Source organism: Abramis brama (genome assembly GCF_963993115.1).
Source record: "Abramis brama genome assembly, chromosome: 16".
In the NCBI taxonomy this organism is placed as follows: Eukaryota; Metazoa; Chordata; class Actinopteri; order Cypriniformes; family Leuciscidae; genus Abramis; species Abramis brama.
The window spans coordinates 17519826-17538252 of NC_139978.1; the positions used below are offsets into that span (position 1 = coordinate 17519826).

Consider the following 18427-nt stretch of genomic DNA (forward strand, 5'->3'; position numbering starts at 1 on the left):
AATGCAACCTAGGGTCTTTTTGTTAATCTACCGGAGGCAAACTTTCATTTAAAAGCATAATTAGAATGGAAACACCACTTTTAAGATTGACCGTATTTTCGTTTTCGGTCAAATTGCCTTTTGAATGGGAGTGCTAGGTGCACTTCTATGATAGCATCAAAAATCGATATTTTTGAAACACTAAGAAGGCTCAACACAACATGAAACTTTGCTCGAAGTATCACCAGGGGCTCTACACATGAACTCGGGCATTGAGAACATTGTTTGTGTACACAGAGTTTACTAAAAAGAAAGATTTTTAACAAACTCACTGTAGCTGTGTCCGCCGGCATTTTGACAGTCAAAAATAGTCGATCTCCGAATGCGAATGAACTGACTCTGAATTTTAGTATTGTTTCTTATATGAGGATCCTTTTTCAAATACAAGGTCAATATTGATTTTCACTAACGACAAAACAACAAATTATCCGTGAATTTATATGGAACTAAACTTTAGGAGCTTTCCATCTTTACTCTCCTCCCTGTTACGTTGCATTCGGAGATCAACTATTTTTGACTGTCAAAATGCCGGCGGACACAGCTACAGTTGTTCAAAATCTTTCTTTTTAGTAAACTCTGTGTACACAAACAATGTTCTCAATGCTCGAGTTCATGTGTAGAGCCCCTGGTGATACTTTGAGCAAAGTTTCATGTTGTGTCGAGCCTTCTTAGTGTTTTAAAAATAGCGATTTTTGATGCTATCATAGAAGTGCCCCTAGCACTCCCATTCAAAAGGCAATTTGGCCGAAAACGAAAATACGGTCAAACTTAAAAGTGGAGTTTCCATTCTAATTATGCTTTTAAATGAAAGTTTGCCTCCGGTAGATTAACAAAAAGACCCTAGGTTGCATTTTGGCGAGAGTTACCCTTTAATAAAAATATTCATATTCATGTCAGTTCACAGTGCATTACACAATGTTAACAGATACAACTTCTGATCTTAAAAAAAATTATTAGTACAAGTCGATATCAAAATTAGCTAAGATTGATAAATGTTGTAGAAGTATTGTTCATTGTTAGTTCATGTAAACCAATGTTAATAAATGAAACCTTATTGTAAACTGTTACAGATTTTTCAGCGGGTTTTTCTTTCTATTAACAGACTGTTAATCTTTTACTCCAATTAAACTCTGAAAGTAACAATGTAATTAAAAGAAAAAAAAGAAAGAAAAAAATTATGTTAGTGACACTTTCATTCATACAAACACACATACATACATACACAGACAGAACAAAGATCACATCCATTTCTCTCCATTCACTCCCATCAAAAAGGCCATTGTCATTTCAACTAGCGTCAATTCGCTGCAGTCACTTCCAATCTCTCCTGAGCTGCACATGATTGCATTGGCAGCCCACGCTCTGAACATCGATCCAGAAAAACTCTGAACGGATGATAGACTAAGCCTTGGGAAAAAATGGAGTCACCCAGTGTACAGGAGAGAGAGCGAGAGAGCTAATGATTACTGATTAGACACATATAAACTTGATTCACATCGAATGTGTAACACTAACAAATTGCATGAAGCAGCCCAGGAGACTCAGTGCTGATTCTGCAGCAGCATAATTTGCATGAGCTGCAAATGAAAAAAAAACAAAAAAACAAACGGAAAAATGGGAGGGATGCCACGAGGGAGGTCATTACGAAAACATCCTATTCATTCTGCTGGAAGAGCCTGCTAATAATGTATTAGAAGTGAGGCACACACTAATTATAAACATGCACACACATATACACACACACACACGTTTCTGGAATCTTTCGTTCTCTGTATCAGAACATGTTTTTACTATATTAAAAATAAAAACTGTATGAACTGTACACAATATGCATATTTATATTTTGATTGTCTGTACTGATTTTTATTGGTTAAAAAAAATAAAAAAATGAATATATACAGTTGGTTATATCTACAAATAAAATAGAAGATCAAGTTATGACTAACAACCTGTTATGCTTAGGATATAGGTTTTAGAGAGTATTTTATGAGACATTTCAAATTATATATATATATATATATATATGTATATACATACATACATGCATACACACACATATATATATATATATATATATATATATATATATATATATATACACACATGCACTCTCAGAAAATAAAGTACATAACTGCACCTTTAGGGGTACAATGGCTTGTCACTGGGGCTGTACCCTCAAGGGTACAATATTGTACCTTAACCTTTAAAAGAAACGGTATATATATGTACCTTTTAATGCTTTTTGACCCTCAAAAAGATACATATATGTCCAATAATAAGCCCTATGGGGTACGTTAGTGTAGATTGTACCTTGGGGGACAGAAATGGACTACTGTACCCCTACACACACTAATCAAACCATGGTGTTCCACACTGACCAAAGCTTTCATTTTATTTTTGGATGGTATTGTATCCCGACATCCTGCTTTGTGGAAGATGTCCCATCGGAGCGAGGCTAATGTATGTCGAGCCCTTCCAGGAAATAAGCGGCATTGACCTTTGAGACGACACAATTTGATGACACTCCTCTCTCTTTGCAACCGCTCTGTTCAAGAGATAGCTACTATATTCCCACTGACACCAGGATTCATGCTACAATGAGCCTGATATATGGTAATACTGAGATTATATTAGTTAGTCAGTAAAGACTAAGGTTATAAAGGGTAAAAGGAATTTTCAGAGTGGTGCTTTCCCATGCAAAAGTTATCACATATCATTAGAGTGGTTGCCGGAGCGTTGCTATGCGGCTGCTAAATGTTTTTGAGTGGTTTTGGCTAAATCTATAGTTTGAGTCAAAGTCACATCTGCTCTGATGACCACTCAACAGAAGCATGACCTTAGAATTGAACAAGCCAGAGCAAGTCCCGTTGGCAAAGTCACGTCAGCCACTTCAGTAACGCACATCTACACACTACAAGTGACACCAGAGGCACTGCCCTGTTCATGTGTTTACACAAAAACTGAATTGTGACATGAATTAATGATGATATTGTTGACACGATTAGAAGGCAAATACTAAACACATACAGTACAATATGCATATGCTTTATTGAATATTTGCCAAAAGCATTTCGGTGCTTGATTCTCACATGAATAATCTCTGATCTAACGCTTTAGGTGATGGTCCTACTCCAAATTAACTACTGGCATTTTTGGCTCTAAGAAAGCATGTGCTCTCCACTCACACACAATGCTGAAAGTAGGGCAGAGCTATCTCTCTCTTTATTTTTGGTCACATTCAATATATATATATATATATATATATATATATATATATATATATATATATATATAGATATATATAGATATATATATATATATATAAAATAAGTGCAGTCGAATCGAATAATCGTGATTAATTACATCTAACATAAAAGTTTTTGCTTATATAATATATGTGCGTGTATATATATATATATATATATATATATATATATATATATATATATATATAGGCTATATATATATATATAGCCTATACATACATATATATAGACACACACACACACACACACACACACACACACATTACATAAACAAAAACTTTTATGTTCGATGTGATTATCGATTTGGTCAAAAGTTTACTTCAGAAATCATTCTAATATTTTGATTTAATACTTATTATTATTATTATATCAATGTTATTATCAATGTTGGAAACAGTTGTGCTGCTTAATATTTGTATGGAACCTGTGACACTTTTTAAAAAAGATTCTATTGATGAATAAAAAGTTAAAAAGAACAGCATTTATTCAAAATATAAATCTTTTCTAACAATATAAATCTTTACAAATTTTTTGGTTTATCAATTTAATCAATCAAAATTGAAAAAAATTGGGGAAAAAAATGAATTACCCTAAACTTTTGAATGGTAGTGTATATTGTTTGTTACATTTTTATTTTATATAAATGCCTCTAAGTGCCATCTGAAATTTTCTTCTAGAATGATAATTTTTATAAAGCTTGTATATTTAAGTTCAGTAATTTCACTTAAATGACAATTAATAGTTCATTTGCATTGCCATTTAAGTGAAATTATTGAACTTAAATATACAAGCTTGATAAAAATGATCATTCTAGAAGAAAATTTCAGATGGCACTTAGAGGCTTTTGCATCTGAACTCTTCATATATATATATAACACATATATATAGTATATACTCTACAGTTTGAGGTTAGTATGATTCACAAGTTGAGGACAGCTTTTTTAAACAACTGAGCACTTTTATTTAGCAAGGATCCATTACATTGATCAAAAGTTACACTAAAGACATTATAATGTGAAAAAGATTACTATTTCAAATAAATGCTGTTCTTTTGAACTTTCTATTCATCAGAATAGAAACCTTGAAAAGATATATCAGAGTTTTACTGTATCTTTGTTCAAATAAATCCAGCCCTAATGAGCATAAGAGACTTTACAAAAACATTTAAAAACCTTATGCTGATTTTGCTACTGAAGTGTACAGAGACCTGAAACATCTGTCTTAAAGCTCTCATAGTTCTGACTCACAAGACAAGGATTGCAAAAAGTATGACAAGGTCTTTGAGAAACTTAATGGCCCAATAAAAAGCACATTAAAATGTCAGTTTTGGAAATATCACCCAGCCCTAGTTGAAATGTGTTACAGAAGCATCCAAAAACAACAGCATGGAAATTATTCCTGGATGTGCATGAAATCACACGTGCATGAGGCTGCATATGCGTGCATGTGGACTGGCTGGAACTATCAGATGTAAATGAGTGATTAAGGAGAGAGGCAGATGGCACCCAAAGAGAGACTGTCCCAACATCCCACTTTTCAAGAAACAATGCAACACCACCAGCCACAGCTTTACATTACAGGCTGTTGTTCCCATACAAAACAACAGCGGTTAGGAGACAGGAGTGCAAAATGGTGGTTGAGGGAAATGGCAAAAGCGTGAAATTGGGTTCTGAAGTGTTTTTTACTCAAATTGCTTTTCACATCATGTAAGGACAGCATCTCTCTTTTTGTATTTTTCCCATTAATTCCTTTTTTTCCCCATTAACAAAAGCATCCGCTGTAGCCGAGGGGGGCAAACGGCCCGCTCTGCCACTAAAGGACACACAAAAACATGAAAGTATATGTATACTCACACACTACTCAAACAACCCAGGGCACCTTGTAGATTGTCTAAAGGCTGGCACACACTGCTTTTAGGTAATTGAGTTTGGCCCTTGCAGCTCACCGCTCTATCTTTTAACACAGTGTGCTAGTGAAGTTGTAGGCTACACTGGGAACATTATAGGAATGATTGCATTTACGCAAAGAGGTCACAGGAGATAAAAATATGCACTCGGATAGCATTTAAGAGACTTTCACTTGTAAAACTTTAGTTAAACGTCCTGTAATATTAGTGTTATGCAATGTGAAGAAATTATAGCCTGCTTAAAGACGCGTTTCACACGCTGCGACTGAAGGACTTTGACACCAACTCAGTCCTTGATATTGGCTTAAAAACTTTCTTGATATCAGTTTTATTTAATGTTATTCAAGTAAAAATGGTACAGTGAAAACATGTTAATTGGTTAACTGCTTTATAGGTTAACCTTGCTATATACACTGAAAAAAATGAATAGATCTAATGGGGTATTTCATCTAATTTTACAGTAAAATACCATTAAATGTACAGTATTTAACATTAGTTGTTAACAGCAGTATATTGTTAACAGTACATTAGTAATAGCATCATATTTCTAATTTCATTATATTTTAAGTAAAAACATAATTGTTTATTGTTTGTTTATGTTAGTTCACAGTGCATAAATTAATGGTAAAAACTTTTGATTTGAAAAATGTGTTTCTAAATGTTGAAATTAACATTTACTAATATCAATAAATGCAGTAAAAGTATTGTTCATTGTTAGTTCATGTTAACTAATGCAGTTAAATTATGTAAACATGAAAACTTACTGTAAAATGTTACCCTTATAACTTTCAGTGAAACACCGTAAATTGAAATTCCAAAGGTAAAAAAAACAAAAACAAACAGATTTTAATAAATTGGAATATTACCATTATTAGTTATAAAACATTTCTGTTAATGACTTTTATTTACTGTAATATGAAAAAAAAAAATCAATCTATAAAACATTTTTCACATTAAGGCGAGACACTACAGGTGAATAGGGTAACATTTTTAACTAGCAGATATCACCATGAAACTTTCATAGTTGATTACCTACATTAAGATGAGAAAAAAATGTATTACAAGTTTTCTGTAATTTAATGTTTAAATATGCAACTTAGGCAATATCTAATTAAATATGCGCTAATTTGCATATATTTAAAAAAACGAAATCTGAGTATTGGATAAAGCCAGGTTAAAAATGATTTTTTCATTGTGTTCACATATTAGATGGGAAAAAAATACATAGGGATTTATGGATATCTACTTTTGTTATCCTGTAAATCAGAATATACTGTCAATAGCCTTAAAAAAATGATTTTCGCCATGTTTTTTGGAATAAAATGTTATATAAATCAGGCTAGGAATAATATATTTACAAATCCCTCTGTAAATGTCTTCATAATGGTGTATATAGGTGCTACTGAAGTGGAGATTTCGGACTTGGAGTATGAGAGAAAAGTCATTTTGAGAAAACAGGCTTTAAAGATCTATCATCAGCCAATGAGATTGCGCATTCAGCCCTTTTACTTTCACGATTGGTTGCTGATAAAAAGGAAATGACCATATTTGGATCCGACAGCATTGTGCAGCAGAGAGAGAGCTATCCAGCGGTGCGTGTGATGACAGGAAGAAGACAGAGATCGCGGAGCAGCATGTTGATTAATAACACCAACTTTTGTTGAATTTAGGGGAAATCTGCAGACGCAAACAGACAAAGTGTAGTAAAATAAAGACCTAAATGTGTATTTCGGACTTTTTTTCACCACAAGTCTTAAAGAAGACGTGAAGAAGACAAATATCCAAAAATCTCAAAATTGACCAGTAAAAAAAAAAATGTTTTTGCCTGCCGTGTCTCGCCTTAAAGGTCTGGCAACCATAGTTGCTGTTTGTGTACTTTTTAAATGTATATTTCATGGATTTTTTTTACAGTGTATTTTTACAACCTAGTGGTGTCAAGGAAAAAAAGCTGACTGCATTACACCTTAGTGTCAAGCTGGAGTTGTTGCTATGCTTGGGGAAAAAAAAGAGGAAAGTAGAGGTTTAGATGAATGTTCTGCCAATCCACAGAAAACAATGGAAATAAAGAAGGAAAATACTTTTATCAGGCTTTGCCAATGTTTGTGTGTGTATAGACCAGTCAGGAGATTAAGTGAATTGTTTTTACAGTTGTTACTGTGAAAATGGACATCCTGTGGCATACAGAGAACCTAGCTTTTTAAATGAGGACATATGGGCTTAATTTGTTTTCAAATAGAGTAAATAATAATCCTTACAAACTACCTCAAACCATGAGAGAAAGCATTTCGTACTTTAAGAATATATATGGCACCATTAACATTTTTGGGGTAAGTGATTTTTTGTAGAAGAAATTAATACTTCAGAAAAGATTCATCAAACTGATCAAAAGTTACATATATATATATATATATATATATATATATAAAGGGGGAAATAAGTATTGAACACGTCACCATTTTTCTCATTAAATATATTTCCAAAGGTGCTATTGACATGAAATTTTCACCAGATGTTGATAACAACCCAAGTAAGCCATACATACAAAGAAACCAAAACAAATAAGTTCAGATATTAAGTTATGTGTAATAATGTGAAATGACACAGGGAAAAAGTATTGAACACATGAAGAAAGGAAGGTGCAAAAAGGCATGGAAAGCCAAGACAACAGCTTAAAACTATTAGTAATTAAAAAGCAATGCAGCCCCCTGTCAGTGGAAATTAATAACTGCTGGTTCAGTCCCAACGGATGGTCTACAAAAAGGTCTCATTGCCAAGGTGTCACACAAGACGCATCTCATGATGGGTAAAAGCAAAGAGCTGTCTCAAGACCTTCGCAACCTAATTGTTCCAACACATAATGATGACATTGGTTATAGGCGCCATTCTAAGCTTTTGAATGGTCCAGTGAGCACTTTTGGGGCCATAATACGGAAGTGGAAAGACAATCATTTCACCATAAATTTGCTTCGACCAGTGCTCCTCGCAAGATTTCTGATGGAGTGAAAAGAATAATCAGAAGAGTTGTCCAAGAGCCAAGGATCACTTGTGGAGAGCTTCAAAAAGACCTGCAGATAGCAGGTACTGTTGTCTCAAAGAAAACAGTAAGTAATGCACTCCACCGCCATGGCCTGTATGCACGCTCACCACGCAAGACTCCATTACTGAAAAAAAAGCATGTTGAAGCTTGTTTAAAGTTTGCTGCACAACATTTGGAAAAGCCAGTGAAATACTGGGAGAATATAGTGTGGTCACATGAGAGCAAAATTGAACTGTTTGGATGCCATAATACACCATGTTTGGAGGAGAAATGGCAGTGCACATTACCCTAAAAACACCATACAACTTGGTGTTGGCTCTTGGACAACTCTTCTGATTATTCTTTTCACTCCATCAGAAATCTTGCGAGGAGCACTGGTCGAGGCAAATTTATGGTGAAATTATTGTCTTTCCACTTCCGTATTATGGCCCCAAAAGTGCTCACTGGAAAATTTAGAAGCTTAGAATGGTGCCTATAACCAATGTCATCATTATGTGTTGGAACAATTAGGTTGCGAAGGTCTTGAGACAGCTCTTTGCTTTTACCCATCATGAGATGCGTCTTGTGTGACACCTTGGCAATGAGACCTTTTTGTAGACCATCCGTTGGGACTGAACCAGCAGTTATTAATTTCCACTGACAGGGGGCTGGATTGCTTTTTAATTACTAATAGTTTTAAGCTGTTGTCTTGGCTTTCCATGCCTTTTTGCACCTTCCTTTCTTCATGTGTTCAATACTTTTTCCCTGTGTCATTTCACATTATTACACGTAACTTAATATCTGAACTTATTTGTTTTGGTTTCTTTGTATATATGGATTCCTTGGGTTGTTATCAACATCTGGTGAAAAATTCATGTCAATAGCACCTTTGGAAATACATTTAATGAGAAAAATGGTGACGTGTTCAATACTTATTTTCCCCGCTGTATATATATATATATATATATATAAAAAATAAAAATATGTTTACAGTTAACCAAAGTGCAAATTATTAAATTTTCCCACTCAAAGTGTATGATACATGCTAAATAATGCTAAATAAATATAATATAATAAAACAGAAATATAATTATTGGAAACGGTTAGAATCAATATTTTAATGTGAGAATCTATCCAACATGCGTACCTGAAGTATTAATATTTAAACAGTGATGCACTCGTCCCTTGAGTTCGCAGCGCATGATACAAGAGCTCATATTCAATTAATTCCATAATAGACCAAAAACCAGGAATCAAATGTGAAACATAGGGCATGCCGCATGACCCATTTAAAAGGTCTTCCTCAGCTCTAAAAAGCCCCGGCAAAGCCTCTCTCATGTGTAATGGATGAAAAGTCTTTCCCGAACGCTGAGGTGAGAGGAATACAGAAGAAGAGAGAGGCTCTTTAAAAGAGCTTCCCTGGCAGTCAGGGACGATTAGTCTCTGTACATACACACGCACTCTTTATCTCTCTCACTCTCACTCATCTTCCTCTCTCTCTCTTTTTCCCTCTCATGCTTGCTTTTTTTGTCCTTCTGCTCGCTTTGTTTCCCCTGACAGTGGACCTTGGAGTCAGCTCTCCATGTCTGGTATGTGGGAACAGTGAGAAAGACTGTGAGAGAGCGGGAAAAGAGAGAAAACGCCCTTGAGAGTGATGTGTGTGTGTGCGTGCGTGTGTGTGAAACTAACAGCATTTCCAAAATCCACGTGCTTCAAGCAGGCAAATACCTTCATCAGCACCTGTGTTGTCCAAAAAACTGTCCCCCTGGAACAAAATGTATCATGCCAATCAAAATCCAATCTAAATATGATACCAAAGCACACAGTTCTCATGGGTGGGTTGGCAGAAGTGGGTCACTTCCCACAAGGTTAGCGGTTTGATCCCTTGTTCAATCTTACACTGCCTACCAAACGTTTTTGAAATTGAGCAATGCATCATAACATTACATGTGCTCTGGTCAGTGTTAAAGGAGCCATTCTAGCATCTAAGATAAAAATAAAATAAAATCACAAACTATCAAGAAAACCAACATGTTGACCAAGCATCTCTAAATAAATAAATATAATTTAAAAAATACACACATAAATCTATTTGGTCTGGTTATTATGTTATTTATTATATGTATATGTTATATTATATTGATTATTTACCATTCAAATATGTTGTAAGTAAATAAATAAATAAACAAATAAAAAAGCGTGATGATGGCAAAACAAATCCTTGCTTTTTTGGAATAAAAGATCATGTAGCATGTAATACAGCTCTCATAATTCAAAACACCTTTCAGAGCCCACCCATCCCATTTAGAAATTCTGCATAAAGTTCATAAATTTCATAAATGATTCACACACTTCTTCCGTCAGCTGTATATTGGACCTAACAACAAACCTGCAACCCAGAAGCATGATACTTCTAATTTAAGCGTCAAAATTCAACATATCACCAACAGAAAATGTCCAATTCTCAGTGAAAATGTTGAGTGGTTGCTTTGTTGCTACAAATCGCTGTCGGTGTGATAATCCACATACAGTATATTACTATCGTTTCTATGATGTCTCTATTTTATCTGAATTGCATGCATAATTGTGCTCATGGCCACAGTGTATATAATTCAGTTAGTTTTAATCGTTAATTTGTTGTGGGTACCTGTAGGCCTCTAAAATAGTTGAACCCCATTACGGCCCCATATGAATCACAACTACAAAAAGAGCCGTATGGTGGAAGACTAACAGTAAATATCTCAGAAGAGTCTTGATATGACACCCAGCATGTGAGATCCTCTCATAAGACGTGAACTTGTAAAGGCTCTCACCAGAGTTTGACATGACTGGCTCTTTTTCTTCACCTCCTCCTCAAGGACTTCACACTCCTTTCTTTTCCTGCTGATCTCAGTCTCCTGAGGGAGGAAAGAAAATAAATACTGTTAGATGGATAGATGGATTCAATTTGCTGTTAAGAGTAGGTGTGGCCTAATGCAAACACCTCTCTTCAGGGAGGCTGGATGCGGCATAACACACAATCTGTGTATGTACGCATGTGTACGTGTGCAAGTGTCCGTGTGGGTTGCAATGCCACCAGCGAGATACACAAGTCTAAAAGTCACTATAAATACAAATCCACTAAAAGAAAAACAAACGCACACACAGTTCTAATGCACATACATAGTCATGAAAAATGCACACACTCAATGTAAAAAACATGCTCATATCTGTCTATAAAAGCTCCCAAACCCATTTAGATTTAAACAAGCAATGTTAAAAAAAAAAAAAAAACATTGAAAAGAAGCCAAACAGCCAACCAAAAGGAAGTACATTATCTCAAATAAAATAAAAATGGTCTGGTTATTCATATATTTATTCTAATTCTAAACAGGCTAAACGACGTTATTGGTCTTTAGGGAGGCAGGTGTATAGTGGGCCTGTATAGGTACATCTCATGATGCTCATAATGGGTGTATCAGTCTCAAGAGGCTGACATAAGCTGTGTGTGAGTGAGTGAGTGAGTGAGCGTGTATGTGCATGCAGGTATTAGTGAATGGCAACATCCATCCTGCTGAGTGACACCTGGGATGGGGAGATAGAAGACCCAATTTCAATAATAAACGAAAATCCATGAGGATGAATGGATGGATAGATGGATGGATGCATGGATTAATGGATGGAAAAACCAGTGTTTCAGAGATACTGGCTATTCAACCCTTTACCAGTTCAAAACACAAACACAGAACACGTAGATGTTAAAAACAGGGGTGACATTACCCCACCTGACCTTTTTTGTTGGACAAAATAATGGATATAACTTGGATTTTTTAATACAATTTATAATGCACAAAAATATATTTATATTTAATATACATAATATTAAACATATTTGTATATTTTGCAAATTAACTTACTATGAAAAGGTTGCAATTTAAATGCATTAATCTGTAAAGTTTATAGTGATGTGTTGAGTTTATATAAGTATTTGGCACAATAGTCGGGATGTGTAACCTGTTAATTGTTAAAAAGCCTCATTATTTGATTGACATTAATGTTGTAAAAAAAAAAATACAGAATACAGTTCTCATTCCTAGACCATTATATCAATACAGAGAAGTCATCAGATCTAAAAATACCCATTTGAATGATATTTTTTTGTGAATCCTCATTCATCAGAAACTGCAAACTGATATTGTGGTCTGAAGACAACCAGCACTCCAAACATAATCCTTTAGAAACAGAGTAAAAATGATTCATGGACATGTACATCATTATTTTCTGTTGGCCAGAGATCCAGGTCATCTCCTTACATACAGATTACACGTCTCTGCAACCCTAAAAAAGCAATTTCAAGATGGCTTCCATAACCTCCAGTTTTTGGAGTTCTATGGTCGTTTTTGAGGTGACATTTGGAAACACGTTTTAAAATCTTTATACACACACACACACACACACACACACACACACACACACACACACACACACACACACACACACACACACACACACACACACACAAAACCGATCAAAAGTTTGAGGTCAATAAGATATTTTGACTTTGAAAGTCTATGCTCACCAAGCTGCATTTATTGGATTAAAAATAAAGTAAAAAAACAGTAATATTGTGAAATATTAGAATTTAAAGTGGCTGTTTTCTATTTTAACATATTTTAAAATGTAATGTATTACTGTGATGGCAAAGCTGAATTAGCAGTATCATATGATCACATGATCCAGTCACACATGATCCTTCAGAAATCATTCTAATATGATACTTAAGAAATATTTCTTATTATTATCAATGTTGAAAACAGTTGTGCTGCTTAATATTTTGTGGAAACTATGATACAATTTTTGTCTTTAGATCAATTTAAGATCAAGTCTTGCTGAATAAAGGTATTATTTCCTCTCTAAAAATACTTACAGACTCCAAACTTTTCAATGGTATGTATACAAATTATTACCTTAAATTATATATGTAAAAATACTAAATATATATGTATATATACTCTAAAATAAAGATTCCTACACGCAAAGATCGCTCCCTTTATAATCACTAAAAAGCTGTCACTCATTATAAAGAATAAAGTTCTTATTATAAATGATCTTTGCTGTTGTCTCCCGTTCACCAATATAGAAGTTTACCCAACTATGACGACTTCTGCTTGCGAGAACACCAGAAGTGTGAAAAGGGTCCATTACTTCATTAACATCCCCACTGTCCCCCCCCTGGGTGGTGATATGAAATGATGAGTTATTTGATCTTCTGTATCTCTATCTGTGTACTTGTATACTGTATATCTTAGTATGTTGTAGTCTCAGCATGTTCAGTGTGTATTTGTGTAGTTACATAACATGACTTGGCACTGTGGGTCTGTAATATGCCAGAGAGTAATGCCTGTATCATTTTGCAGCTTTCCACTGCATGCTCTTGTTTAGCGGAGCACAGACTTATGTAATATAGATTGGCAGCATAGATCTGGGGCGTGCCGGTGTTTAATGGCTGTTGTAGAGCAGTGGGTTGTTTCCGACATGGCGGTAAGTGTAAGTCTGAATATTTAACATTTCATCAGCAGCCATTTGTCTTAAAGCACAGCACTGATGTTCATTTAAAACCCTCCAGCCTGCATTCAGCCAGGCTACAGACACGGTACATCGATACCGCACACGCTGAGATTAAATGGACGGAGGAAGAAACCCATTCAGTACAGCGATCTATAAGGCCTAATCAGCCTTTTATATAATGCCTTCACTATGATGCTTTATCCGTATCATCTTCTCATGCTGTGTAACACTGTTCAAAGCTGTGCAACCATCTGGAAACTAGAGTTAATTGGTACTCAGGTAGGGCTCAATTTTTTGACCCGTTATGAAAATGCATATGGTTTTTGCATAACACATTACCTTATTTTTGTACTGTAGAAGCAGGACCATAGTAACCATTGGTAAAACACTGAATGGACACTCACTACCAATCTAAACCTATCAATCCATCAATCTACCTATCTAAACTAAACTTATATTTAGACTAAACTGCTGCATGTGATGTAGACGTGTAGTTATTAAGAGACCGGAGTATTATTTTTATTAAATGTTTCAGAACTAGACAATTAGAGCGGATCTACATGACAGAATACGAACATTAACATAGGTTTGCAAATATACAGCATGAAATCCTGAAACTTGGCCTTGTGAAAAAGAAGTACCCTTTAACAGACTTTTAAAAAGAGTTAATTTATGTATTATATTAGGGATATTCTGAGTGTGAACTGAATGCAATGTTTTCAGACACTTAATTGCAATTAAATAAAACTGTATTATAGTTTAAATTGATATTAAATGCATTTAGCTGAACATTATAGAGTTTTTTTTTTATCCACTTAAGTATAATTTCACAATTACTTCTATTGTCTTAACTCATACTGGAACTATATTCTCAGAAGGCGAAGCACTGCTACTTTGGCGGAGTGATTTACTCCAACTCTGAGCGAACTCTCTGCTCCTCACCACAGAGCTTCTCAGGTGCTGCGAGCAAACCACTCCACCCAAGTAGCAGTGCTTCGCCTTCTGAGAATATAGTTCCCAGTATGTATATGGTTAGCAGATGGCTGTGTCTCATGTGACCTTGTTATTTGTACACGCTGTGACTATACAAATCACAACTTGTTATTTTGTCACTTATTGGGAGCAGTATGCTAGCTGGAGCCATTTACCTCCAGTCTTTGTGCTAAGCTAGGCTAGTGGTGGGTGCGTCAGACAGAGTTACGGCACGCACGGAGATGAAAAGGGTATGTATCTAACTCTGGGGGATACGGTGAGTAAGCTAAAGTCCCAAAAGTCAGCGTCTTCCTTTAAAGTGCTCAATGTACTAACAAGCTTTTATGGTAAACTAAAATATACTTTAATGTACTTTCTATTGAAATTTATACGTCATGTATTTAAATATCATTTAAATTACACATTATTAAAGATAAAGCTGTAATTTAGTACATTCAAAATATATTAACTATATTAAGTGTAATATCAAATAACGCACTACAGTTAAAAAATCAAGTACTGTATATGTGCTTAAGTATGTTAGTCAACACATCAAAATAAGCGTACTTTAACACACAAAAAAATATTATTAAAACATGATTTAAAATGTACTTTAAAGTAAAATGTTTCATTTGACATCATTACAATGTGCAATTACAATTTTTTAAAAGTGCATTTAAGTGTATTAATCTTGAAAGTGTACTTTCTTTATGTACAGGGTTCCCACACCTTGGTTAACTTCAAATTCAAGGACCTTTCAAGGACTTTCCAGGTCCAATACCCTCAAATTCAAGGACTTAATGTGGGGAAACATTTCAAGTAAGAGCAAGGTTACCTTGTAAGATACATTGTTACAGTTTTGCGCGTGTGAACGTCATGGCAACGTACAACACAAAGTACCTCACGCGGGAAACACTTAACGTAACGCGTAAATGTGTGTAACTAACGTAAATCAAGCAAGCTAGTATGCATAGGCTAGGTCACAAAGTGTTGACGAAATAGGCCTAACACATTAGCGGACCGGAGGGAATAATATGGAATTTTTTACAGAAAACTTATTGCACAAAAAATAAATTCAAGCACTTTCAAGGACTTGTATCTATGTATGTTTATTTTCAAAAACTTACCAGGGCCTTGAAATCTTTTCTTCATATTCACAAACTTTCAAGGATTTCAAGGACCCGTGGGAACCCTATATGTACTTCTAAGATGCACATTCAATACCACTTAAACACATTTTTTCACAAAGGTGACTACCCAGGATTGTGTACTAAGCATGGATAAAGTATGAACAGTGTGAAATAAAACAAAAATAACCCATGGTTAACAATGAGCCTTGGTTAAACAATCTCAAGTGTGAAAAGCTCCATAGTTTCGATAAACTTTAAGAAGACTGCCTCGCTCACCTAAATGATTATAAAGTATGAATCTACATTTCTGTCAAAATAACATAGTACAGTAAGTGTTACTATGGAAAGTGCTAATATGGTGTTGCATGGATTTTTTTCCCCTCAGTAATCAATAAAATGTAATTCTCCGTCTCGTTATTAGATATTAGCTGTTAAACATCTTCATTTTGTTGTATACTAACATGAGAGCCAGCATACGGCACCCCAGAGACAACACACCTGCAGTGGCATTGCTTGATCTGTCCATTCAGAGTGAAGCGAACTGACTCACAGCTAAAGGACAGGTCACTGACACTATTACCACCCCACACACGGTAATAGCAAGGTCAGTGGTTAAATTCCCACAACAGTCTTTACACACACACCCCTGTATTTATGAGGATATGGAGAGAGCAAAAAAGACATAAGAAGAAAATGTACCAGTATGATTTAAATCAAAACTGTTTAATTTGTCATGCTGTAGTGTAGTATACTCAACCCCACTCATTTACATACTCAGTGTAATATAAACAACACAAATCTACTTTTTTTCGTGCACACACAAGTGAGATCACACATGCCCTCATAACCATGAGTCTGTTCAGCATGTCTGCCGGCTGCTGTCCAGACACACTCTAATCCTCCTCTCAGATGCTACTGATCACAGATCATTGGAAAAGGCCGAATTAATTACATAACATCAGTGTGTGTGAGATCTCAATGCTCGAGGCTCCTTCAGTCAATGCTAGACACAGTCTGACTCATTACAGTGGGGCAAACATGAAAATAAGAGCATGGATGCTCACAACACACTCCCCATAAGAGTAGTAATGCCATTTCATATGTCTTATAGATGCATTCACAAAGACCATTAATAAGATCACACAAAAGAGCCAACAAAGAGAGTATATTCTGTGTACGAAATTGCCCCCAAAAGTGAGCTCAATCAGACAAAACCACCCTTTGGGGACAATTGGAGACGTCCTCAATTAGAAAATCAATTTATAAATAAGGCAAATACTTTTTTTCAGAAACGCAAAGCCTTTACTTTTTTTCGGGTAAAGTTAGGGTTTGTCTAATCTAGTGTATAGCAGTGGTTTTTAACTCTAAGGCCCCCCATTGTCCACAACAATATTCAAACGCCCCACGACTTTTCCTGTTGTTTGTGATTTACTGGATAAGGATTAAGGAAAAGGATTTGTAAAAATATTTTTTACTCTCAATTTTCACACGATAAAATGTGTTAGAGCTTGGCATAACTATAAAATGTATATTCATTATAAAAATGAGCATGTAGTTAAAAGCTGTATTTACATGACTTTTCAAATTCTAGAAATCATACTTTTAAAATTAGGCTACATCATATATCATAACAGTGGGATTATTATTAGCTTTACACATGAACACTGTCATTTTCACACAGCAAATACAGCATGAATCATCTGCAATTAAGGTTATCTTTAGGGCTGTCACTAATGATTATTTTGGTAATCGAGTAACTGGTCGATTATTTTGACGATTAATCTAGTAATCGGGTATTTTTTTCTGTGGTAATTAAAAATAGACCTAAGTGAACAATGGCCTTTACAATGACTCAAAATACATATTTAATAACAATGAGGCAATAATAATTGGTTCAAATAAACTATCAAAAGCAAGAAATCATATGGTTTTATTGAACAACACTGTTAAAATACATAATGTAATATACATAATATAGCAATCAACTTATGTACATTACGTATGACATGCATTACTACACACTGATTTTGTGTAGAGCAGCATTTACTGCGAACAGAGCCGCTCTGAGAGACACCTAACCTGCACGCATGTACTGTAAATAATTAAAGCATCGTGCTTCCCTAAGAAACCCGCAGAGCACATACTTGTTTAATTGAATCGCAAACTTTGTGATTTCACCATAGCACTATGATTAATAATAATTTGTTACATTTATATAGCGCTTTTTCTGAGACCTCAAAGCGCTTTACATAGAAGGGGGGAATCTCCTCAACCACCACCAATGTGCAGCATCCACCTGGATGATGCGACGGCAGCCATATTGCGCCAGAACGCCCACCACACACCAGCTTACTGGTGGAGAGGAGACTATGCTATCCATTATGATTTTTAAATGGTTTAAATATATTGTGCAGCCTTACAAAGTGGTCTAATGCGCTACCTACAGTATTTTACCAGTTAGCCTAATCGACATGGGTAAATTGTATTTACAGGGTGTCCGCGGCGGGGTTGTAAAAAGTATTAAAAGGTAGTAAATGAAATTAGCCAAAAT

General features: G+C 35.1%; 1 protein-coding gene across 1 annotated transcript in view; it reads right to left on the reverse strand.

Annotated features, from left to right (window-relative positions):
- The window catches only part of rimbp2b (RIMS binding protein 2b), a 148328-nt gene that overhangs the window by 73815 nt on the left and 56086 nt on the right, over positions 1-18427 (reverse strand). The window contains exon 5 of the mRNA XM_084086743.1: positions 11041-11124. Coding sequence (XP_083942869.1) covers positions 11041-11124 — 84 coding nt within the window. The remainder of the gene's footprint in view (positions 1-11040; positions 11125-18427) is intronic.